At 33.8% G+C, this 26,851-nt stretch overlaps 1 protein-coding gene across 8 annotated transcripts in view; it reads right to left on the bottom strand.

Annotated features, from left to right (window-relative positions):
* The window catches only part of ZMYM4 (zinc finger MYM-type containing 4), a 142,405-nt gene that overhangs the window by 33,612 nt on the left and 81,942 nt on the right, over nucleotides 1-26,851 (bottom strand). For all 8 annotated transcript variants that reach the window (XM_007492781.3, XM_001380542.5, XM_007492779.3 and 5 more), the window contains 13 exons: nucleotides 23,464-23,548; nucleotides 22,962-23,214; nucleotides 16,845-17,019; nucleotides 16,544-16,756; nucleotides 13,984-14,134; nucleotides 13,334-13,449; nucleotides 12,526-12,801; nucleotides 12,236-12,386; nucleotides 11,317-11,489; nucleotides 4,039-4,192; nucleotides 3,392-3,532; nucleotides 3,160-3,197; nucleotides 1,864-2,008 (listed from right to left, as the gene is read on the bottom strand). In XM_007492781.3, coding sequence (XP_007492843.1) covers nucleotides 1,864-2,008; nucleotides 3,160-3,197; nucleotides 3,392-3,532; nucleotides 4,039-4,192; nucleotides 11,317-11,489; nucleotides 12,236-12,386; nucleotides 12,526-12,801; nucleotides 13,334-13,449; nucleotides 13,984-14,134; nucleotides 16,544-16,756; nucleotides 16,845-17,019; nucleotides 22,962-23,214; nucleotides 23,464-23,548 — 2,071 coding nt within the window. The remainder of the gene's footprint in view (nucleotides 1-1,863; nucleotides 2,009-3,159; nucleotides 3,198-3,391; nucleotides 3,533-4,038; nucleotides 4,193-11,316; nucleotides 11,490-12,235; nucleotides 12,387-12,525; nucleotides 12,802-13,333; nucleotides 13,450-13,983; nucleotides 14,135-16,543; nucleotides 16,757-16,844; nucleotides 17,020-22,961; nucleotides 23,215-23,463; nucleotides 23,549-26,851) is intronic.

The raw sequence follows: 26,851 nt of genomic DNA, 5'->3' as shown, positions 1-26,851 counted from the left end.
TCAATCCTGGAGCTAGCTTAGTTCCATTTCTATTTCTACTCAATGATGGGCCTAATTCCACATTCTGTCCTATGTTTATTCAATTGAGAGAAGTGGGAAAAAACTTTATTCCATTGTTTGAACATGAAGCACATGTGCCTGCTATTAAAAACTAAGGACTAGATTATGATGACTAGAAATGCATTTGGATCCAAAGAATGATATAAAGAGTTATCTCATAATTGTACATCTCAAGTAACTCATATGTCTTATCTGAAAATTGGCCAACTACTGATTAAGTCAGTTATTGTTTCCATGTTTCTTAGACAGTTTACGCATATCTGGGGAGGAGTGGGGATACCTCTTTTCCTGAATTTTGGGAATTGTACCTGTTCACTCTTCCCTTCTCAACTTGGAAAGTCTCTAATCTCTCATCCAATTAGAAATCAGATTCCCTAATGCTGTGTGTTTTTCTCTTTTAAGGAATTGTCCTAATTTGATTGTTTTTACTGTATAAAAGTCTGTCTCCCTTTGTATTTGGGGTCTACCCTAAACTGAAGAAGAGGTCTGATCCCAATTTGTTAGGTGAATGGCACACATTGCTTAATAAATCTATAGGCTCAGAAGTTAAAAATCTTTGTTTCTTCAGTCATTTCATCTTTTGCAGGTTATAAAGGCTAATGTTAGTATTTTATTGCCATGTTAAAGAATGTATCTTTTTGTTAGCAAGTCATTTATAACCTATGGAATGTTACCAAATCTATCTGGGCCCATTTCCACAGTTTTAACATAAGGGATGTGCGTTAGATGTACTCTGGCTCTGAAATTTATGGATCTATAATGCTTTCTGTAAATAATAAATAATCAACTCTTTTATTAGGGGAGGTACATTTCTTTTGTTTGGAATTGTGTAGCAACAAAATAAAATATATCAATGAATCAACAAAATACATGAAACTCCGTCTTACTCCCTGGCCAAAAAAAGATGCCAAGTACTATACAAATTATAAAAAGAGGGGGGAAAAGGCCTTAAATAGTTGGGGAAAATTTCACAGAAAAGACACTGGTGCTTACAAGAATGACTATGATTTAATAAACCGTGGAGGACAGAAAAAGCATTTAAGGAGGTAAAAGCATAGTAAGGAAGAAATCAAACAGCTGTGGGAACACAATGAAGGCTTCTGGGCAGCAAAGTTTATTTAATTAAAAAATTAACTTGGTATTCCTATGAAAGATGGATTGCAGGAGGTAAAGATTGGAGGCTAGAAAAACCAGTTCCATAATTAAGTCATTATAATAATCTGTGAATAAGGTTTAACATTTTGTTGCTCATGGAGCTTATTAAAAAACTAAAAGTGACTTATTGAGTTTTTAAAGAGTGTGTGTGTATGAAACAAAGAATCTAGTGAGATGAATGCAAAATATATGCACACACATATATATGCCCAACATAATTACTAGCAATATAGAAAGATTCCTATCAAACCAGATTGATTTTACTAAATTATCAAGTCATCTTACATAAATCAAAATGGTGGTTGATATAGAATTCTTGTGAATACCTTACAAATTTGTTTTTATTAACCTTTTTAAGTTGAAAAAAAAAATATATATATATATGTATATATATATATATATATATCCTATGAATAAATACACTGACTTGGAACATATTCAAAAGCCAGCTTAGGCTATTTAACAGGCAGCTGAATAAATTCAAACACAAATAGGGCAGTTAAATAAAATGAGGTGTTTGACATAGAGGATGAAGTAATGAATACAATTTCTTGAAATGAAAACAAATTTCCACCAGAATAATTTCCTTTTAATATTAAAACAGAGCGAAAAAAATCTTCCAAATATGAGAAAGACAAAGATACATACCTGTTTGACATTCTTTGTTTTGCGTATGTGGTTTACAAGAAGTAGCCTTGGTCTGTGTGATGGGTTTGCACAATAATGCTTTGTTCTTTAAAAGCCGAGGAGGCTGTGTAGTCGGAAGTTTCAGGGCATCTGTTTGTGTACTTGCCTAGTTAAAATAGATTCAGAAACCATAGATCATTGAAAGCTTTTAACATTTTCACCAACAATTAACTGTTAAAATCTAAACAATATGATGACATAAACTCTTTGAAGGAAAGAAAATATCTTAATTATCCTTATAATGCACCTCAGTACCTATTGCAGAAGCTTGCAAGTCGGCTGGAATGAAAAAGCACACCATGTCATAAGGGACATTACTAAAATAATACAATTGCCTGATGAGAATAGTCATGATAAAGAAGCTATCCTAGGCTACATATACACATTATGGTCCAATATATTCTTAATCTAATCAATTAAGTTTAATGAGAAAAAAATCACTCCTACAAGTTAGACGAAGGGATTAACAAGATTCTAGGACTTGTCTGCTTATAATACAAATCTTAAAGAACTTGGCTTCATTTCCAGATAATAAGAAAGCAACATAAAGTTCAAAGTAGATTTTTTTCCTTCATCATAAATATCCTAGGAATACAGTCTGCTTATTCTACAGATTATGAGTAATAAATAATGTAGGAGAATATAGATTGCCTGATGCCAGTAACTCAACATATTAATTAAAAATATTTTAATAACCATGGCAGAAAGAACTGGTGATTTGCAATATAAATTCCACTAGGGGGAAGCATATACTGTATCTTTTTTTTACATTTAATAGGGAACTATTTTGCTGGAATAAGAAAGAAATCCAAATTAAGACAAATCACATTAGTTTTTGTTTATTTAAACCCTTACCTTCTGTCTTGGAATTAATACTGTGTATTGGATCCAAGGCAGAAGAGTGGTTAGGGCTAGGCAATGGTGGTTAAATGACTTGCCCAGGGTCACAAAGTTGGGAAGAGTCTGAGGTCAGATTTGAACCTAGGACCTCCTATCTCTAGGCCTGGTTCTCAATCCACTGAGCTATCCCAGCTGCCCCCCACATTATTATTTTTAAAAACAACATACCTGGAAGACAAATCTAGTCTTAACCTGGAGAGATCTTTTTAATTAGCTGTTTGTTTTTTAAAAGTCTCAGGTCAATTTTGGAGAAAAAAATTAAAGTATACTGGGAATATGCTCAAATATATGGTAGTTATGTAGAAACATTTAAAAAGGAGCATCATTAACAGTAAAAGTATTAAAAATAAAACTTACATCTCCAATGATCTTTGCTGTAACAGTAGGAACAGCACCTGTTTGGAATCAGAATATAATTTTAAGTTCCTATACTATGAATTCTAGAGTAAAAAGAAACAATGAAAATATTTTTGAGGTCAGTGAACAAAAATGAAATCTTGGAACAAGGACAAAGATGTCATTCTAAGTTATAATAATTATAATTTCCAACCTTAAGAGACTTAGGCAGAGTTTTTGGAATCAACCATACCTTGTAAGACATTGTTAGAGTTGACCGTTGGCTGGGCAGCAGGAGTACTTGCCAAAGATACTACATTGGCTATAACCGGAGTAGAATCTTTTCTTAGAGGAGGTGCAGCTGAAGCACTTTGTATCATGGAAACATTTAATGCTAGGAAGAAAATAAAAATGGAAGTCCTGTTGAAAGTGGCATCCAGTTAAATAATCATTGTTTTTTGGAAATACTGTAAACATCCAACTATATTCAATTCTAGGAAGGAGATTTTTTTCCTTAAGTAAAATAACTTCTTTTAGAGCTTAAAGTCTGGTTATTTATAATTGTCGACTCCAAATGCCAAGAACCAGAGTTAGCAAAGAAAACTGAGTGAACCAGTGGGGGAAGATATACATTCATGTATATGTCAATAGTTTTATACATACTTTCTTCAATACTTTCAGCTTAATGTATATACTTAAGAAATTCGTTAAATTTTTTAAAATTCTAAAGACCTGGCTTATATAATCATAGGTTCAGCTTGGAAATCTAAAAAATTACATACTAAATCTTAGGGTCTCTCATGAAAATAAATACTTAACAGGGCTTATATTTAATTTCACTGAATATGTCAGTGAAATAAATCACATAAAAAAATAGAGCTTATACCCAAGTTTAATTACCTGCATTATTTTGAAGAGTAGGTGGGTCACATATACTGTGCTGATTACAGAACATCAATATACAAAGCAGGTTACAAAAATGTTTGATCTCCCCTCGCCATTTCATGGATTCATTGAGTTTCCCCTGTCTCTTACAGCCATCACACTTGGCCATCTAAGAAAGAAGCAATACAAAGCTAAAGTGAAAAATTACATTGCAAGGTATGGAGGAGTATATATTTCTAAAACCTTCTACAAATACTAAAATGATACATTCAACTATGTCTCTTTACACCCTCAATAAGCTCCAGAGGCTCCCTATCACCTGGATCAAATACAGTCTTCTGGTGTTCAATGTCCTTCATTACCTAGCATCCTCCTACTCTCTAGTCTTCTTACAACTCACTCCTTCTTTTCTCTTCTCTCTGGGACAATGAATTCGTTCCTGTTCCAGGATGAAGATACGTCATCTCTTGGCTTCAAGCATTTTCTCTGGCTCTCACATGTGCCTAGAATGATCTGACCTCCCTAAATTTCCTTTAGGTCCTAACTAAAATCCCACCTCTCAAAGAAAGTCTTGCCCAATCCCTCTTAATTCTCTACTAATAATTCCTATTTATTTCATATATAGCTTTCCTTGTATATAATTTGTTTGAATGTTTTCTACCTTGAAGAGTATAAATTCTTCAAGCACAGTTAGTATATTTTCCCTCTTTTGTATCTAAGGATTAGTGCCTGGAACATAGTAGGAACATATAAAGTAGAACTTTATAAGTATTTACTGACTGAGGGAAAAGTCCCTGGGAGAAAAGTATCAATCACAAAATTAGAAAGCAGTAATTATAGAAATGAGTTTTACGAAAAAAAAAAAAACACAAATCCACCTTGAGTTTGTTAAACTCAAAATGTAAGCTGTAAAAAAATATCTACCTTCTGTCTTAGAATTGATACTAGGTATCACAAACAAGGCAAAAGAGTAGTAAAGGCTAGGGAATTGGGGTGAAGTGGCTTGCCAAGGGTCACAAAAGTGACCACACTTGAATCTGTAAACCTCAAATTTCCTTAGACTTATAATTGTTGAAAATTTCACCATTGGGATATTTCATACTTGGAAAATTTCTTACTGATAGTCTATTGGAATGGGAACTCCATTGCCATGGGAGGTTCCTTCTCTTCCCTTCTTAAGATTACTTTAGGACAGAAACCCTTTGCTGAACAATGGAAAGGACTTTGACCTATGCTTAAGCATAGAACAGGAATTTCTTTGAGTCTTGATTGATTTAGAATTGATACAATGGAGATACTTGGAATAAATCTCCACCCTATTCAGTCCTAATAGGATTGAGTAAGGGCTGCAGCCTAGATCAAAATTTAATTATTCCAATCTCTACCATACTCAAGTTAACAGGATTTAGAAAGGGCTGTAGCAAAGGAGTATAAATTTAATCATTTGAAAATATGACCTTCAACAGACATGTGCAAAAGCCAGAAACCTCTGGGCGGTCCTGGGTTAAGCGAGAGCCTCCATTGACAGGGAAATTGATGAAGAGTGATTGGTAGATGTGAAGACTGAGGGGAGGCAACTGGGATGGTGTCCTTAAAGATAGGAGGGTCTGGAGACTGAGGGGGAGGGGATTGAGTTTTTGGTCGGGGTGGTTCCTGGGCTCTGAGGAAGCTTGCTCTGAAGGAAGCTGAAGGTGGGGGCCTTTGAGACTGTTTCTCCATTTTGGACACGTGAGTGAAAGGGACTGATCTCTTTTCTTTGCCCCAGCTATCTAAGGGCTTGGGCCTTTTGGCCCAGCCTAAACAGAAGGGGTATTTAAGCCCTATTCCCTTTTCTCCCCTTTCTCTCTCTCTATATATCTCTAATTCCTTTCTTGCTCCTATTGTAATTAAACTCCAAAAAAAGGCTGACGGCTGACTTGAGTTTTTCATTTAGGAATTACATAGCTGATTCCTTGGCGACCTTAAATTAATATATATCAGTCTTTTAAAGTGATTCCCTTGTAACAATCTGAGACCTTCCATCTCCAGGGCTGGCTCTCTATCCACTGGACCACCTAGCTAACCTTCAAATGGAAGCTTTTAAAAATATATATCTTTTTTAAAAACCCTTATCTTCCATCTTAGAATCAATACAGTATATTGGTTCTAAGGCAGAAGAGTGGTAAAGGCTAGGCAATGGGGGTTAAGTGACTTGCCCAGGGTCACACAGCTGGGAAGTGTCTGAGGCCAGATTTAAACCCAGGACCTCCTGTCTCTCAATTCACTGACCCACCCAGCTGCCCCCTAAAAATATATATCTTCAGCATTGTTTTAAACATGTGGTTTTGGTTCCTTTTCTAGTTATATTCAACTATTCATGGTTTCATATAGGTTTCTTATTAAAGTCATGAGTGGTTTGCCATTTTCTTCTCCAGCTAATTTTACAGATAAGAAAACGGAGGCAAACAGGATCAAGTGACTTGCCCAGGGTTACAAAGCTAATGAGTGAGTATCTGAAGTCAGATTTGAATTCATGAAGAGAAGTCTTCCTGACTTGCCTCTTATCCTAGCATTCTATCAACTGAGCCACCTAGTTTGCCACCACAGGGCATATACAAAAGCTAATTTTTTTCCTTCAAAATGGTTGAGGACAATTATTGTTGTTTCTACTTTGACAACATTTAGCCTGACATCAAATCTCTTCTCTCCACTCACCCAGCTACTGCCCTAGTTCAAGGTTTCATCTCTTCTTAGTTAAGATTCCTGTCACAGTCTCCTAGGGTGGCTCCTCTGTCTCAAGACTCCAGTCTTCCCTTTTTATTACTGTCAAAGTAATTTTCCTTAAGCACAGAACTGGACCATGCGACTGTCATCATGTGATCAACAACCATGGCTTCCTATTGCTTCTAGGATTAAAATATACTCTCCTCTGTTTACCTTTTAAAGTCCCTTAAAGGGCCTTAAAGGCCCTTTCCTAGCTTTCCACCCTCAAAAGACATTACTCCTTCCACACTCAACAATGCAATATCTCTCTGGTCTTCATACGAGACATAGCATCTCTTGTACTTATGTGTTTGAACTTGTATGACTAGACTGAACTCCCACCTTATTTTGGCTTAAAAGTTTCCTTGTTTCCTTTAAGACATGATTTAAGATGACTCAATAATCATCTTCAGCATGAAGCTTTTCTTGACTCCCTTTTTAAACTGCTGGTGCTTTCCTCCCAAATCACCTTATCTACTTTTTACATATTTTTATTCATTCACTTTATATTTGTACTCCTTGTATCTTTTTTTAAACCTTATCTTCTGTATTAGAATCAATATAGTGTATTGGCTCCAAGGCAGAAGAATGGTAAGGGCTAGGCAATGTGGTTAAGTGACTTGTCCAGGGTCACACAGCTAGGAAGTGTCTCTTGAGGCCAGATTTGGACTCGGTACCTCCCACCTCCAGAACTGGCTCTCAATCCACTGAGTCACTTAGCAGTCCTATGTGTTTATCTTTATATATACTTGTCTCTTCCATTAGGATAAAAATTCCTTAAATAAATCTTAGTTTTTATATAACTAGTCAATTCTACTATAATCCAAAGCAATAGGGTTTATGGGGAAAATAAATTTGGGTATAACGTTCAAAAACTTTATCAATAATAATAGGAACAGAGGTTTTTTTATATATTAAATGGTTAAACAGTTCCCCTATTAAACTGTAAGCTCCTAAAGGGCTGAGGGATTTTTGCCAATTGCTGGATCCCCAGTGCTTAAATGGTTCATAGCACATAGCAGATCCATAACAAATGTTTATTGACTTCAGACTTATATTTGGAGATTGTTTCATTTTTTATACTTATGTATTTAAGTGCCAAGTTAAGTAATAACCACAAAGCAGACAATAACCATGACTGGTTGTCAGGTAAAATAGTTAGGGTTAAGGTTCCACTATGTCATATTTTTTGGTAGTCTTCCTTCCACTACTGCCTGTGCACATACAGAAGGGAATAACATTTATTTGCTGAGAAAAGAGTTTATCTTAAAAATCAGTTAATTATTATTATTATTATTATTTTAAACTCTTACCTTCCATCTTGGAGTCAATACTGTGTATTGGTTCCAAGGCAGAAGAGTGGTAAGGTCTAGGCAATGGGGGTCAAGTGACTTGCCCAGGGTCACACAGCTGGGAAGTGTCTGAGGCCAGATTTAAACCCAGGACCTCCCATCTCTAGGCCTGGCTCTCAATCCACTGAGCTATCCAGTTGCCCCCTAATTATTTCTTAACTGCCATTATATGGTACATTTATTTAGTGTTGGGGCTACGAAGACAAAAGTGAAATGTCTCAAGGATATTCATTTTAAAAGGGGATTATCATGTACATGTATCAAGATACATACAAAATGAATACAAATCTGACTTTGGAAAGGAAGGCACTATCAAGTTGGAGGACAAGAAAGGGTTCATGCTAGACGTGCTTGAAAAGAACCTGACAGGAAGGCAGGGATTCTAAGAGGTGGAAGTGAGGAGGGACAGAACATGTAAGGCTGGACAGTGATGTATGTGAGGAATAGCAAGGTCATAATGGCTGGACCAGAGAAAACATGGAAAGAAGTTCTATTAAAAAAATATATAGGAAAGGCAAGATGTGGCCGTGACTGTGAAGAGCTTTAAATCAAACAAAAATTTATAAATAACCTTAAGAAATAATAGAAACTCATTGTAGATTACTGAATTCAGAGGGAGAAGGAGCAGAGGAGAGAGGGACCTGACATGATCTGGCCTGTGCTTCAGAAAAAAATATTTCAGTAACTCTGTGAAGGATGTTCTGGAATATGGAGAGAGTCTAGGAGTGAAGTTATGAGTATGGTAGCTGTGCAAATAATGAGAAAGTGATTTATAACAGAAACTGTAGACATAAAAATCACCAATATTTGGATTGACTAGTTAGATATATAGTGAGAAGTTGAGAATAACATAAAAATTGTAAAATTGGGCAAATGAGGAAATAATGATGTTTGGAAAGGCGAATTTGAGAGGAAAAGAATAAATTCTATTTTGGATATGGTGAGAGATCGGACTAGATGGATTCTAAGGTATTTTCCCTAAGCTTGATTAGACTGATGACCATAATACTATGATCAAAGTTAGATATGACCCTATACATATAGTTCTCATTTTAATGTAAATTTACATTATACAAAGTCACTTTTACATAAAGAATCCTGAAAGAAATCCACATTCCCTAAAAACACCTGTTAACATTATTGTACAATACTGTATGCTCACTGTCTCTTTCTCCTGCCCCTTTAGCTCAGCACTCTATGGCCTACTCACCACCAAAAACAAACCAACTAAAAAAACATTGTTCCATGTAAGCAGAACAGACACACAGCAGATAGATGTACATGTTGTCTCCCTTTTAAAATTAATCCCTGAGACATTTCATTTTTGTTTTTGTGTGGCTAACACTAAACAAAATTCCTGTCATATAATAGGCAGTTAAGAAATAATTGATTTTGAAGATAATGCATAAAACCAGTCAAAAGATTGGGGGCTTGGCTTGAGACTTCCAGAACCAAGAGAACTTTGCCCTACTCTGCCCAATGACCAGCCCTCACTGTCCCTCTTCCATTCATCTGCACTTAGATGTCTGTCTGTTCCCAATTGTGTGTTGCCTGTCTTCTGTCTATGTCTATGTCCAGTCCCCAATGCTCCCTGCATGTTTTTCCTCTTGGTTCCAGCTAGACTTTAAGTGCCTGACCCTGACCTCCTGTTTTTTCTCTTCCTGATCTCACTCCTTTGTCCTTGATGAGGACTATCTGTATTAGAGCTCAGAAAGGAGATTAGAAATAGATAGACAGATCTGCGAATCATTTGCAAATAAATAAATTAATCCAGTGTGATGATAGGATGACTAAGGGAAAAAAATATAAAGAGAAAAAAGCTAAGGACAGAATCTTAAGGATTGTGTTTATTCACAACTGTGAAAAGGATGATAATCTAGTAAAAGACCAAGAAAAGCAACAAAAAGAGAATCATGAAAGAAGACTGACAAGTATCACAAAGAGAACCTGGAAAAGAGATGCCGAATGCTGCTGAGAGGTAAAGAAGTCATTAGATGTGATGAGTAAGACCCACTTCAAATCCAGTAGAGAGTCAGAAGCTGGATGACAGAGGATTTAAAAGGAAATGACAGGTGGGCATAAAGAAAGCAAAACTTTTTTTGAGAAGTTTGGCTGAGAAAGGCACCAGAAATAGAGGATGCTGGCTAGTGTTTTAGTGAGTGTTTCCAAAGGATAAGGAGATTTGAGCATGTGTGATAATTGGAAAGGAATCAAAAGAAAGAGACTAAAGATCAGGGGCTTGATTTGTAGAGGTGGAAAAGGGTACATATAAAAATGGCTGACCTTGACAAGGAAAAGGGCCACCTCTTTATTAGAGATACTGAAGAATTATCTCAGGAAGTTGGAGGAGGAAAAGAAAGGGAAAAGATTTTATGACAAAATGACTTAGACATTCTTAATAGAATCTGAGGCAAGGTTCTCAGGTGAGAGGGTGGAATGCTGTGGAAGGTATGAGAAAAGATATGGCTTGAAACTGTAATTGCAGTTGGTTAAGTTAGAAGAGTAATAAAGGAGGAATAAAATGATTGCCTTGGTTCAGACAGAACACAATTGAGATTAGACAGCATAAATTTTTAGTGAACCAGTCAGTATAGTTATAACTTTCTTCAGCTAGGCTCAGAAGTAGCAAATATGTAGAAATGAAGGAGGTGGATAATTGTAGTAACCCAGAAGAAGGATTTGGCAGGGCATGGGTCAGAGCACAACAAAGTGGGGAGGAAGGATTTCAGAAGTAGAGGAGAACAGAATTGGATCACTAAGAGGTCAAGAATGGGAGGAGGAGAATGTGGCAAGAGCAGAAGTGGTGGTCTGGGAAAATACTGAAGGTCAGTGAGGCTGAAGAATGGGTTAAGGAAGAGGAAAGAACAGAGAGCAAGGGAATTATAGGAGCTGATAAATGATTAGAGAAAAGTCTTCCTTGAGGTGACTGGATCCCAGTGAAAGTTATAACTTGAGAATTCCTATGTGACAATTAAGGTGACTATATTTCATGGCAAGATAAGAAAAGAATCAAGTTTTCCACTATTGTAAACATTGAAAAGTCTTGAACCATTTCATATATAACAAAACCCAGTTTCTGATAAGAGATAAAAATTCATTTCACTGAGTTTTTTAATCACCCATGCTTCTTCCTGTTTAAAATGTAAAAAAAGGAGGGAAAATAGTTCTAACAAAACCAAAGAACACAAATATACTCTACCTGATAAAATAAAACTGTAAACTTGGACATGCATTCCTCACAGCAAAACTCTTCCATCTTCCCCCCAAAATGATTCTGTACCAATTTGGGAGATGTTTGTAAACAGTAACTGCACATTTTACAGTGGCTTCCCCAGCGTTTTGCCAAGTCATGTTTATAGAGCAATTTGCAACCTAAATGAAAAAATAAAAAAAGAGACAAAAAAAAGTCAAACTTAGGAATTAATAGAAGGAAAGAAGCAAATTGAATGCTTATTTCTTTAATTTAGTTGATGGTAGTCACTAGCTTGCCCATCTTCATCATACATCACTACATTAAAGTACATTTTGTACTTTAAATGCTGTCAATATGTTGAGTCCACTTATAATAAGAAATTAAAGGTCAGGAAAAGATGTTACAGAGATAGTGACTGGGTCTGTGATTTTAATGGCATAGGTAACTTGAGGGTGATGAAACTTCCTCCATAAATGTTAGTTAGTACCTTCTCAGAAATTCTAAGAGAATTATTTAGAGGTTAAGTGATTTGCCCAGGATCACATAGCCAGTATACATCAGAGGTAGGACTTGAACTCAGGTCTTAATGGCTACAAAGCCAGCTACCTAATCACTATGCAACATTGCCTCTATGAAAGCTGCACTACATTTTTGAGGATTTTTTTGATTCAAGAACTATGTAATTCCCATTGCTAGATCTGAAAAGTCATAAAGCACTGGAAAAGTCACCAATTTTAAAAAGTGAGAGCCAATATAAATCCTCTGATAAAACAGAACTTAGAACAAGCTTAGCATATAGGAGGCTCTTAATAAAATGTGCACTGCCTTGACAAAATAAAATAAAAACAATATCAAGGAAATTAACCCAAAACAGTATCTTCAGACTTTCATAGCATCCTATGGCTGAATATGAATTTTTTTTTACCTTCACTGCAGAATGGCTTATCAATGCCTGAGAATCGCACAGTCTCCTTTATAATTTTCTCAATTTTACAGTATTCACACATTGCCATTACACTATTTATCTTCTTATATTCATCACAGCAATTCTTGCCACAAAACTGAAACATTTTACCCTATAATGAAAAACAAGGTTTTTTTCAGTCTGACAAATATCCTATACTTGTTTCATTATTAAAGTAAAAGTTGGAAAAGACAAAAAGTTCTAAGTATATTTATATTCAATCAATCTTTTTTCAAGACTTCCAATTTTACCTTGTAATCAAGAAGTTCTGGTTTTGTGGCAAAGAGTCGATTACAGTGCTGGCACTTGAGTTTCGCAACAGTACGAGCAAAAGTGACCTGCTGGGATTGTGCAGCAAGCCGCTGGAGACCAGCTGCAGCGGAGCTACTGATAGAGCTGGGGGAAACTGCAGAGGTGCCTCCTCCCCCAGATGAGACTGTTGTCCCTGTAGGAATGCTTACAATGACTTGGCCCTGAGACAGGGGAACTACTGAAGAGTTCATGCCTGTTGGCTTATTGAACAAATTCTGAAAGGAAAGAAAAATGAGGTAACATGTTGAAGTAGAAAGAGAACCAGACTAGAATTAGGTTTGAGTCCAGTCTCTATCCTTCATGAGATATATAACTTGGGGCAAATCTCAAACTTTCCCTCAGCCTCAGTTTTATCATATGTGAAATTAATATTTTCCTGCTTATCTCAGAAGTTTATGGAATATGTAGACTGCATAAAGCTTAAGTCGTATAACAATTATCAATGAATAGATTAAAAATGTTCAAGGTAAGAGAAAAAGTAGAAAGATTCTTTAGAGCAAAGAACTGTGACTCTGAATGGATATGTATATAAGTTATTGGAAGCTGGTTTATAGAAAGATTTCAAATTGACAATGCATAGTCAGAGTTAGAACTGAAAAAAATATTAAGATGAATGGGGCTGGGACTAGAATTTTAAAGTGTCTGCCACCCAACCTTAATTCCACCAAAAGGCACTTAATAAAATCACAGAGGTACAGCAAATACTATATAGGAGAAAAGTAAGGTAAAAAAATCCTTATACTGTACCTGGAAAGCTACAACACAACTGTAGCTGCAGAAGTTGCGTATACTGCCATCAGACATAGCCAAGTGATACTGAGGGATGGCTGAGGTTTTACAACTGTTACACTGGACTTGTACTCCTTAGTAAAGTTAGAATAAAACCAAATAAGTAATGTATATAAGTGTTCAAAGGGAATGAAATGAAATATATAATGTAATCAAAATATTGTACATTAATAATAAAAATCTCCAGACTGAATTAACTCAAAGGAACTGAACAAAAATCTATTAAGTCACACATAAATGCAAATTAACATTAAGGGAATAATCTTTAAAAAATTTCCTTCACCTCACCATCAAAGACAATTGAAAAAAGTAATCTCAAGTTAAATTAGATACTAATAAATTTTATGTTCAAGAAGTATCATCAACTGAAATCCACTAGGAAATGAATAGGATATTTCTAAAAAACAATACACACAAAAACAAAATAGATTATAAAAAGTAAAAAGGAGAATGACACTTCTGTTTAACTAGCAAAGATCTAGAACATTTAACTCTACTCATAAAAATAACTAATTTGGGATTTGCATCTAAATTAAAGAAACAAAGCAATATCACTTTTCAACATTTGTAAAACTACAAAGGAAATATGACTAAAGTACCAACATTACCTGCAGAAGTAACCATTTTTACTCTGTAAGCAGATAAGCAGTTAACAGAGCAAAAAAGCTCTGTTTTCCCCAAGTTATTCGTGTTTTCAATCATTTCAGCTGAGGACCTCAATGATTTACAAAGAGCACAGAGAGTAATTTTTGCAGATTTCTATTAAAAGAATAAAATCATAGTCATCAACTTCAAATTTCTGTTACATATATTAATGACAAAAAAAATAACATTATCAAATGTCTTCAAAGTATTTTGACTAACACTAACTGAACAATTTCAGCATTTTTGCTTTTCTAACATATGTAGCAAGGTATTATTAACAAATGTCAGTAAATACAAATTGAAGGAAATGGACTTATGTTAAAATGGTATTTTAGGGATTAGTAATAATGAAGCAAAACTAGATAATCAACTAAGTCAAATGGAAATTAATCTTACTGTTAGCCTGATAGTGCCTAGGAATTTAATAACTGAGTGCTATCTTATATTCTTATATTCTCTTTGGTAAAGTTTTACTTTTTTTCTTTAAGTGTTTATAATAACCACACCAAAAAATATCCTATAGCAACATCCTCCTGTTCTCTAAGGTTGGTTTCCCAACAGTGAATAGGTTTGCTGGTGAGCAAAAGCCACAGAAATCTCATAGGTAAGAAGAATGGCACAAATTCAGGGAAAACATAAACTGTTATATTTTACTATACAGATGAGTCCACAGAATATTTCTAAAATAAAATGACATTCATCTGGCTCAGAATCTAGTCTATCAAATGTGTAAGAGAGAATAGAACAGTTTTCTGAAGCAGCAAAAATATCTCTACATATGTAAGTTGTTTTCCTCACAAAGATAAGAACAGAGAATTGCCAAGGAAGAAATTAGCTTTAATGGGACACGTTTTACTAATGAAGTATACTACTAATTGCTTAGAGCAAATAGACCTAACTGAACCCAATGGGTTTCTAGAACAAGGGAGGTGGATCTTTATGTTCTGTTCTGGGAGAAAATTTAAGAGAAAAAAGAAAAAGCTAAAGTACATTCAGAAGATATCAGGATGGTAAAGAGACTTTTAAAATTGTCATACAAAAGAAAGAATGGAGGGAACTTGGGATGTTAGCCTGGAAAACTTAAGGAGGAAGGAGTCAGTGTGTTTTAAAATATTCCAGGGCTAACATGTGGAAGAGAACAGCCTCAAGAAATATATGAGCTTTGAGGATTCTTAGCCTAGTTATTACTCATCAATGAATCTCCATTCTCTCGTTGTTAAGGGGAATGCTAAAGATACTTTAAGTCCTATCCTACTTAATGTTTTTATTAATAACTTGAAAAGTCATAAATAAAGTGCTTATCAAAATTTCAATATATTACATAGCAGGACCAAGATCCAAAAAGTACACAGGGTTGAATTTAGTGTCTTACACTTGGGTTCTTAAAACTAATTTCACAAGATCAAGATAAAAGGAAGGTTTCCCTGGGTAGTAGATTATCTGAAAAAGATTTATGGGTTTTAATGGACTACAAGATGACCAAGTTAACAGGACATATAGAAACCAAAAAAAGGTAATGTGATTACCCCTTGACTAAATCAGATTATACCAGGAAAATGAATGTTCATTCTGGGAATCAAATTTTTAAGATGTATGTTAAACTTTAGAGAACATGCAGGAAAATAGTAGAGTCTAAGTTTCATGACATGAAGATCAGTTGAAAAAAATAGCTATGTTTTGTCTACAGATAAAAATAATTGGTACGGGTAGAGTAAAATGGATGGGATAAAATTGTTTTCTTTTAGGTATTTGATAGGCTGTCCTGTGGAAAAGTGATTAGATTTACTCTGCTTGGCCTCAAAGAGCAGAACCAAGAACAATGAGTACAAGCTGCTAAGAGGCAAAATTAGGTTTGCTGTAAAAGAAAATTTTCTAACTCACTATCTCACAAGGTTGTAGGTTCTCCCTTTTTATATTTCTCAGCCATTATTTACTGCTATTAATATATAAACTTTCATCCATAATTTAACCCTTGTACTCTTCAAAATGTGACATGTCAATAATTCTATGGCAAGAAAGGACTTTCAGAAATTATTTAACTTTATCTTATCACCTCAATAATCATTTCCTATAAGGTCCTAAGGTCTTATATCACCAAGACCTATTTTCTAGAAGATCTTTCTTTCATGAGAATGCAAGGGAAGTTTGTTTTTCAGCCATTGGCATTCAATTTCAATGGATTATACAAAGTTTTACTTCATTTTATTAAAAAGGGAAAAAACCTGAACATTTATGCCAATCATATTTTGACAAACTGAAATTTATTTCAAAATGACCAGGAGCCTCACTACTTATGAAAATCTTAGGATGAATACTTTTGTAAAACAAGTAACCACCTAATTATATTTTTGTAAAACTAAATAAAGCTGTATTAAAAAACCTTCCACTCTAAACATTATATAGTTTCTCTCAAATAATGTTAATTCTCCCCTGAAATGAACAAAGTGGCATTTATCCTTATAAAAGCTTATATTATTTTAATAATTCAATTTCGATCACTAAATGAAACACGATCATATATACCTGTTTATATGCTGTGACACATGTCGAACTACAGAATTTCTTAGACTGCCCCTCTATCTGTAGCATGTGGCATTGACCAGAGCCACTGTAACAGTAACCCCCACAGTTCTCACAGCAGTTCATTGTAAGGTTGTTAGCAGAGCGGAACTTGGAGAAGCAAGCATCACTACAAAGTTTATGGACAACATTTTGGTAATTAACTTCATGTCGAATCTAGGAATGAAAAACCAAAGTTAAGTAGTGTCATTCAAATCTCTGACCATTTAAAAGAGGATTTCAGGAAGTCCGAAATATAACTTACAACTGCATTCTTCTGGCACATGCTGCATTTCGTTGAAATGCTATTAGTATGTATAGTAACAATAGGTTTTCTTTTTAACTCATATGTAGATAGACATGATTGGCTGCAAAAATCTTTGCTAGAGCTTGTATTGTCAAACTGGGCAGAAATCACATCCTTTGGATTTAAAATATCTCTAAAAAATAATAAATGAAAAGAAACATAAATTGCTGTTTTATCACAATTGTTATTCCTACAATGAAATACATTACTAGAATAGTGGTAGAACTGCATTACTTTTAATTTTACTCACAGGTAAAAATCTCAAAATTAAAAAAAAAAATCACAGCTATCCATAACTCTTAGGGAATGAATAATTATGGACAGTTCAACAATCAATCAATGACAGGCACATATAGATGCCATTCTTTCCTTTCTTAAAGGGTTAGAAATTAATTTAACTTCCATTCAGAAGCCAGTATGAGTACTTTTATACTAAACTGACCCAGATACTTTTTGAAGTCTTTGCAGTTAATGATTGATGAGTTTTTATGGACTATCTACCTATAATTTCCCCTCTACTTGGCAGTGGGCTGGGTAATAACATTAAAAAGTTTATTGAGAATTGTGTGAATAGCAAATGTATGAACTCTGAATTAAGATCTCAGAAACTTTTATAAAGAAAATTTGGAGTAGAGCATTTAGAGTATTTCCAATGGCCATTCAAAGATTTTTTTTGGCTATTTTCCTAATTTTTGCATGATTCCAACATAACAAGGTTCAAAATGAGTGAGATGGTAACTGATACCTGACTTTCAAAAGCAGTTCATTATAAAAAGACTTAAAAACTAATTTTTTTAAATCCTCGTATAAAAAAAGGGAGGTTACCTGTCATAACAATTAAGGCTACATTGTTATACAATTTAACATATTTTTATAAGGCTTTCTTATAAATGCTGCAAATTAGAAAACCTCAAATATCAATAAAGGTGAATAAAGAAGTGGGGCAGAAAAATCCTGAAGGCCAAGTAAAATAAACATAGTTGTTATTCTGACAAAATGATAAATTATTCCAAACCTACTAATACCATCTTTCCTATGGCTGTAAAAATAGATCACATGGGGCAAAGATTTGATATTAGAGGCAAATTAATTACTTTCGTCAGTCTTTTTCAAAATTCACAAATTGTAATTTTTTGTATTTGAAAGGGATTTAAGGATTAACTGTCTTACAGACTGATATACAGAATAGAAAATGAGTACATAAACTCTATAAGTAAACAAACATGTGACCATGAACAAATCCATTAACTTCATCAGTCCCATTTCCTCAGCTATAAAATAAGAAATTTTACTAGTAGATAGTCTAAGTTCTATTCCAACTCTAATATTCTAAAGTTGGATACCAGGCTATCTCATAATACTTTCAGTCACCCCCAGAAATCAGGAAAAGGAAAAAATTGGGAGAAATGGTGGCGAAATACTGATTTGGGATTAAATAGAATCAAAATAAAATGCAAAAGAATAGAAGTAGTATAAGAAAGAAGGAGCCAAAAGAGGATATAAAACTACAAACAAGATGACAATAAACATGGTGAGGGAACCGAGAGGGAGCTTGAGGAGAAGAAAAAAACCAGTGAACAGTTAGGTTAGAGGAGAGGAACCCAAGAATATAAATTTTAAGATAACAATATTAATAGTAGTTGAAAAAAATGCAACAGGGAAAAGAGGCATATGACAGTTATGGCTAGAGATTTGAAGGAAATCTAAGCTAAAAACTGGAAAGTATGGCAACAGATGACAGAGAATAAGAAAAGAAAGCTTTGGAAAATATAGGTAAACTGAATCAGGTCATGAGAGATATAAGAAATGCTATACTGTGCTATGAGGGTAAAAAAGGACCAACTGAGTGAGTTCAGAGTTCAGATATGAAAACAGGGAACTGATGAGGATAGGAAAGGAATATGAGGGCAAAATATGGAAAAGGAAGACAAGATAAGCAAAAGAAACAAGCAAGGGATGTACAAAAAAATAATAAAGTTAAACATTAGTGGAACTCTAAAAAAAAAGTGTTTCTCTAAATCAAAGTTCTAATTTTTTTTTCTCCTGAGGACATTTCATAAAGTAAATTTAGCAATAAAATTTGTCTTCAGTGGATGAATACTTTAAGAAAAGGTTCACTAGAGCCATAAAACCTCAGAGTTGGAAGAGATTTGGGGGACTATCTAAAATTTGAGGTTTTAACTGGGAGCAGAAACCTCCTTTTAAGCCTGACAAATGCCAGTTTTATGACTATTTTTTAAGTGGTCATCAGGCCTTTCTTTGCCTCAGCAACCTATGCAATTCCACATTTAGATAACTTCAATTATTAACTCTCCCCCACCCCATAGTTTCCACCTATAAATATATATATGATAGAGTTCTATCCTATGAGAACAATCAGAATCGATTCCATTCCCTCATAAGTATTTTTATGTACTGTAAATAGTAATGAGGTTTTCCAGAATAAACACTGTCAGTTCCTTTCACATACATTGTTTTCAGTCTTTTTATCACTCTTCCTTAGAATCTATATCAATATGTAAATATATTTCCTAAAATGTGATCTATATGCTAATCTACATGCAATTCTCCAGAGTTTTATCCTGACTAGACCAAAAAAATAGGGCACAAAAATCTTTGCTAGAATTTATTACTGGGCAGTAAACATATCCTTTAGGCTTAAAAGTAACTCTTGATAAAATAAATGGCAAAAGACCTGAAATGAGACTACCATTTTCTTTGTTCTACAGACCATATACTTCTGTTTAATAACCCATTATCTTGGCTCCAAGCTTATTAAGCAAATAATACAAACATTATTCTCATTTTAAAGATGAGAAAACTGAGTGTCAGTAGATTCTTGTCAAAAGATTACAAAACTAAGTTGGAGAAAAATCAAACCATGGACTAATGTTATTTCTAAGCATGCAAATTTTTGTATACTGTGTTCCTTTCTAAAAGAGGTATAAAGTATTAAAATATAAGTATAAAGAAAAACTAAATGGAGGGGGGGCAGCTGGGTTGCTCAGTGAATAGAGAGTCAGCCCTAGAGATGGGAGGTCCTAGGTTCAAATCTGGCCTCAGACACTTCCCAGCTGGAGTCAATACACAGTATTGACTCCAAGACAGAAGCTAAGGGTTTAAAAAAAAAGAAAAGAAAAAGAAAAACTAAATGGGATTTAGAGAGAAATTATGAAAGGAAAAATAAATCTTTTTTTAAAGCTTAAAAAAGTTTGAATAAATTTCCTGTGATAAAGAAACTAGACAAGTCCATTTGTACACACACACCCAAATCAATTTTGAAAATGATCTTGATTTTTAACAATACAGCAAACAAAGAATTCCATTTGGTAAACTAAGTCTGGAATACTGGTTCAGAAGTCAAGATGTTCATTGGAATACTGGTTCAGAAGTCAAGATGTTCATTTTTTCCCACTGAGTCATTGCTGCTTATATATAACCATGGCAAGGCATTTTTATTTCCTTAGGTCTCATTTAGTTTCTATATCTATAAAAAGGAGCTGAAGCAAATTATTTCTAAGATCTCTACCAATATGAAATTCTAATCTATGAATAGGTTAAAAAACATACTAATATAGAAGTCAAACAACAATACAAGAGAAAAAACATGTGCTCTTCTACATATTTTGGTTCTGATGATACAATTTTGGTACTTTAGCAGAAGGATTTGTATGTTTTCTTTTTCTAAAATAATTCTATTCTGGGCTTTAGTTTTAAGAAATTTTCTTAATAGTTTACAATACTACCATATAACACTATAATCCTAGATTTTTATTAAAAAACCACAGGACATTAAAAAACTACAGGACATTATCCCTGTCACAGCTGCAAACATGCTACAGGGTACATTGTTTCAGAACTAGACTTGACTAAAAAAGGATGTCACCACAATAATTTCTCAATCTAAAATTTAGCACCTCCCCCCAAATTAAAAAAAAATTAATTCCCAGAATGCACATGCATAAGATTTTGAACTATTCTGCATTTCAGTTTCTTCATCAATATAAAAAAGATCTCATCCTAGCTGTGTGACCCTGGGCAAGTCACTTGACCCCCATTGCCTAGCCCTTACCACTCTTCTGCCTTGGCGCCAATACACAGTATTGACTCCAAGATGGAAGGTAAGGATTTAAAAAAAAAAAAAAGTATCTCAGACTGGAAGATCCATTAGATCCCTTCCATTGTTAAATCCTATGAATCTATGCATATTTTTGTTGCATGAGGAGGCAAGGCTGGCATTTCAAAGAAACATACCATACTCGACCAATTTGATAGGCATTATCCTGAAAAATATTCACTTTGGGAGGGCCCAAAACAATTAGATCAATGCTACCATTATGCAAAATATTTTTCAACTTATTTCAAGGCCAATTTAAAAACCATATAGGAACGCCAATCCCATTTTCCCAGGCACACCAAATTTCAGAACAAAAGTGGTATTAGCTCAAATACTTACTTTATTTGCAAGAACTGGCTCCAAATAATTTCTGAGTTTTAAAAAAAAATCTGCCCCCAAAAGAGGAAGAATTGCTACCATCACAACTAACCAAAACAATATAGTATATGCTCTAAAGGACATTTCTAAATAGTAGTTTTAAGAATTACTTAGAGCAATGGTAATGTTATTGAAGTTAAACACACAGCCTATTAAATTTTTTTTTTATAGGGGAAATGGCCAATTCTAATATTTTTTTAAGTTACATTATTACTTTGATACATTATTATGCATCAAACCAATGGGAGGTTCACTAAAAGATTAATCAAAAATCTTTCAGTTTAGTTCCATGTAAATGATGTGCAAAAATATATATTTTTATTATTACATTGTTTCCAAAATTTGAAACAACAAAACTATGCAAAAATCTATCAAAGACAGGAAAAATTCAACTTTCTTATATAGTTGAGCTTTTTTCAAACCGCACCAGTAGAGGGAGATTTCCCTTCCCTTAACAATGACAGAAGATAGCATCCATTTTAGGTATGTATGTCCCAATCAATTGAAGGCCTTAAGAATATGATTCATTTTAAGCTTCTTAACAAATCAGCATAGGCAGAAGGATTTGTATGTTTTCTTTTTCTAAAATACTTCTATTCTGGGCTTTAGTTTTAAGAAAATTTCTTAATAGTTTACAATGCTACCATATCACACTATAATCCTAGATTTTTATTAACAAAATTTTTATTAGCCTCAGTATGTTAAGTATCATTTTATGATGTAAAAGTAAAATCATCTTAAGTTTTGCCTCTATTCATTGAATGACTAATAAAACCACTTCTTTCTGAGCTTAGGTTCCCTTCCCTAGGCAAATTGCAGATTTAGAGATGCATCAACTCTTATGCCAACTATTCTAGTTTCCCCCATTTTGGAGATGAAGAAATTGCAACCAGAGAAGTTATTTGCCCAAAGTCATAAAGGTACGAAGCAGCAGAGCTACGTTTCAAGGCCTGGCCCTGACTATAAATCCAGCACTCTTTCTACTCTATTATATCGCCCATCTGCTATACTTAATGAAATGTAGCTACAAAATTAGGTACAAAGAAATGCTGTAAAGATAAACAAATATATGTATAATCACTAGAGTGCTGCAGAAGGCATTAACATACCTTCACTTATCATTATAATTATTCTATTATTTTGTTACCTGCCACTACTTGGGTCTATCATTATTAAAAATAAATTTATTATTAGCAATCATTACCTAGTTTTTAAGTTAAACTGTTACAATCACCTAATTAGCTGATGTTTCCTTAATGCATATAAAAGAAAACGGGTATGAGAAGTTTCAGTCATTGCAAAGTCACAGTAATTAAAGTGAAAGGAAAACTAAGTTCCTCAGAACATTGGGGGGGGGGGGGTGTCCTATAAAATTTACAAATAGCAAAGAAGATATTTATGACTATGTAATAAATCTGTTAGGAAAGTAAAAGACACAATAAATATGCTTATTTATATTGGACTGACAGGATATTTTTTCCTAAAGAGGTTAAGTTGAAAAACTGAACTCTGAGATGCTGATAAGAAATCTGAATTAAAAAGAAAATAAACAAGAAATAGAATTGAAATCTCTGCTGTACTTTGAGCAGCTCGAACAGGTTTTCTTGGTAGGGGCTGGTGGACGGGCAGATGGAACGGTGTATCCAGTGAGGCACAGTGTGGAGCAGAAGAGCTGAGTAGACCCTTTTCTTTGATAGGCCGTTTGCCCTTTCTGCAAGATTTTTTTACAACCAGAACAGGAAACCCGAACAGCTGTGGATGGAACTGAGGGAAGCATTTTGTTCATGCCAGAGGATGCCAGAGAAGGCTGAAAGCCTGTTGTCAACTGTGGAGCTATAAAAAACAAAACAGGAAGGAGAGGGAAAGGTTTTGGTATTTATCATGAATATTAAGTACATATATTCAATTTTTCTTTCAGATCCAATATCCTCATACATGAAATCTAACAAATTACATAGCCTGTAAATTAATGGTTCTATAAAAGAACAGACATTACTACCTAGATGACTAATACAAAAAGATACATTCCCTGATATGGATCAGAATTGATAAGTGGATAATGTACAAACTTGAGCTTCTTACCAAGAGGACTGCCACTGACTGAAAAAACAGCACTAATTTTCAGTTCTCCTTCTGGAGTTTTTCCCTGTTGACCATGACTGAATTCCTGAAAGAAAAAGAAAAATGGAGGGAATAGCATAAAATGCACTCAAGAAAATCAGGTATTCAATTCAAAAGAGAAAAATTATCTTTAGCCTAAAAAAGCCTAGCATTCCTTCAAAACACCCAATTGTCAAAAAATCTTAAAAACCATATAGTGGTGGTTACAGGTGATTCTTTAAAAAGAAGGTTTATTAGTGCGATGGGATCTCTTATGGCTGCTAAAGATGGTCTCCCATTTACTGGGGTCAAATAATGAGGCTAAAAGGATAAATGGCAAACATGATTAAATCCAAAGAGAGCCAGTGCAAAGGCATACTGATGTTATTAACTTGTACCCTAATTTAAGCTGTATTTTAAAGGAGTCTCAGAATTTAATCTTGATTAAATTCTCTGATTTGAATTAAAAATTTTGGTTGACTCAGTTTGTGGACAGTTCCCACTCAAAAGAACCTATACATATGGCCTAGCCCAAACAAGCCATTCAGTTCTGATTTTTTGAAAAAATTTAGAATAGAATAATCATTTTCTAAATTATAATTTATCCTGAACAAGAGGCTTAAAATACACTACTCCAGAATAGTATAAAACTGAAAAATACTTTTGCAATAATTTAAAAGAAAAAGTCTAATTTTAGGCTTTTAATACATTTTAATTTTAAACTATACAGTTTGGATTACCAAACATACTTATTTGACTTATTCTATGGTCACATCAAGTCAAGTTTGTTTTTATTTATTCAAACTTCAGGAAGCATGTTAAGAAAAAAGCAAAAACAACTCTATGTCCTCATACTTACAGTTCTTGTTGGGGTAGGAAAAAGCACTGAAGCTATTTCCAAGATGAAACATTGCCCCGAGTTCTTAATAAACTAAGTAATCCAAAAATTGATAGACCATAGAAGGGGAACTTTTAACCCCAGAGAACACTTACCTAGAATTTTTAAAAGTATGCTTACTGTTATTCAATACTGTAAAAGTTAATTACTTCAGATTAAATGAGAGGAATGAAAATTCTAAACTTTAGAAGAACATTTTAAAGTCTTTTTTAGAAAGTCTTCAATAATTCCAAAATTGCTTCCTGATGAAGGTCAGGATCTATTTAAATAATTGCTTTTTAATTAGTTTAGAATGATTTAAATAAAAATGAGTGCTCCCAATGCCCTTTCTCTTATTGGTAGAGAGGGGAACTGTAAGCATGGAATATTATTGCATATACTATCTACACTGGACTATGTGTTAGGTGTTTCTATTCAATTTATTTTGTCCCCTCTCTTTTTATACTTTGCAATTAAGAGATGGCTCACTGCATAGAGGATGGGAGATGTATTTATTTGGGAAAAGAAGAGGATGTAAAAGCATCCACTATTTTACAAAATATATCAATGAGTTCTCAAGTACTTGAAGTTTGATTTTGTTTTAATAAGCAGATTTTGTGATTTATACACTATTAATTTGAACTAGGAAAAATACTTCAATCTATCAAATTCTAAATCAATAGAATTTATCAGGTTTTACTAAATTATTGGTTGATGTGTTATCACTTAAAACTTGAACATTTTTACTAAAATTTTAAGTATTTGAAAATATTTGTAATTTGTAACCATTATTTCAACAGCAAAAATTAGCACACGTACAGAACTTAGAACTTCCTAATCTACATTAAATAAAAAAGACCTATGCATTCTGCTTTTTTCATTTACTACAAAGGCATGAAGGATCGATCGATCTATCTATCTATCTATCTATCTATCTATCTATCTATCTATCTATCTATCTATCTATCTATCTATCTATCTATCTATCTACTTTCCGAATGGAAAAACCAATTCAAGTGCCTTACTTCTTCAAAAGAACATCACTCTACAATCCAAAATACTCAATTCACTCACAACATAATATTATGTAACCCATTACCTGAAACAGACTACTACCCTCAAAATGATCATTATGGACATAAAATATTTTCAAAACCATAATTATCAAAGAACACTCATAAAATTCCCCCGTTAACATGGGTGCTAGAAGAGGAATTTCTTAAAAACTACATTCCTGCCCTACAAAAGATTATATGCTAAAGCTACTGGAGATTTTCATTAATACAATGTAGATAGATAGCACAATGGATAGAGCTCAGAGCTTGGAGTCAGGATGACCCAAGTACAAATCTTGACTCAGAAATTTATTAGCTATGTAATCCTGATCAAGTCACTTTAACCTCTTTCTGTCTCAGTTTTCCTCATATATAAAAATGGAGATAATAATAGTACATCCCCTATAGGGTTGCTCTGAAGATCAAATGAGTTACATATGCAAAGTGCTTTTCAAACTTTTAAATGCTATCTGTAATAATATTACCAATTTTTACCAAATCAATAAGTTTTTATTCTAAGAAGAATAGCTACTATTATTTAGAAGTACACTGAATCAGTAGACAGAAGTCTCAAGTTTCCATACCATCTTACCCAAAACCAGCAGTGTGACCGTGGCCAAAACACCTAACCCCAATCTGATTTACAAAATAGAAATGCCACAGGTAGTAACTTGCCACTGTCACAAGATTACTGCAGAAATCAAATGAGATAATGAATGTGAGCATGACATCAACGACAGATGTACAAATATTATTATTAGCACATGTCAATTTCAAATATTTATGACAAAAATATTAGTATGTTCCTACAATATCCATACTCAATATAAGATTGCATTATTGCAGTCTAGAAAAATAAGTCAGTTTTGTAAGATTGTGTTGTAAAGAAAGAAAATAAAGAAAATAGAGTTGTCCTAGTGACCTTTCCTCCAATCTGCTTAAAACTGGCTTTTTGAGTCTTGGCAGGCAGAAACTAGTTATAGACCAATATCTTACATCAGTCACTAAGATAACATCAAAATGGATACATGATCTAGACATAAAAGGAGATAAAAGTGAATTAGAAGAACAGGGAAAATACTATGAATCAGATTTAAGGATAGGAGAGGAATTTATGAGTAAACAAGAAATGGAGAACAATGAAATGTAAAATGGATAATTCTGAGTACATTAAACTGAAAAGTTTTTATACAAATAAAAAACTATTGCCAAGATTAGAAGGAAAACAAAAAAGTTGGGGACATTTTTTCAAAGACAGTCATTTAGAGGTCATATCAAAAACACTGGGACAACTTTGTCATACATATGGGAATAAAAGTCATCCTCCAATTGATAAATGGGCAAAAGATATGAACAGCCAGTTTTTGGATAAAGAAAAGCAAAGACACCTAACTAGATAGAGAAAGATGCACTTACTCAAACTCCTTTTGCTATGTCA

The sequence above is a fragment of the Monodelphis domestica genome, chromosome 4 (genome assembly GCF_027887165.1).
Source record: "Monodelphis domestica isolate mMonDom1 chromosome 4, mMonDom1.pri, whole genome shotgun sequence".
Classification (NCBI taxonomy): domain Eukaryota; kingdom Metazoa; phylum Chordata; class Mammalia; order Didelphimorphia; family Didelphidae; genus Monodelphis; species Monodelphis domestica.
Note: the sequence above shows the minus strand (reverse complement) of the source record. Positions and strands in the feature narration are given on the sequence as shown.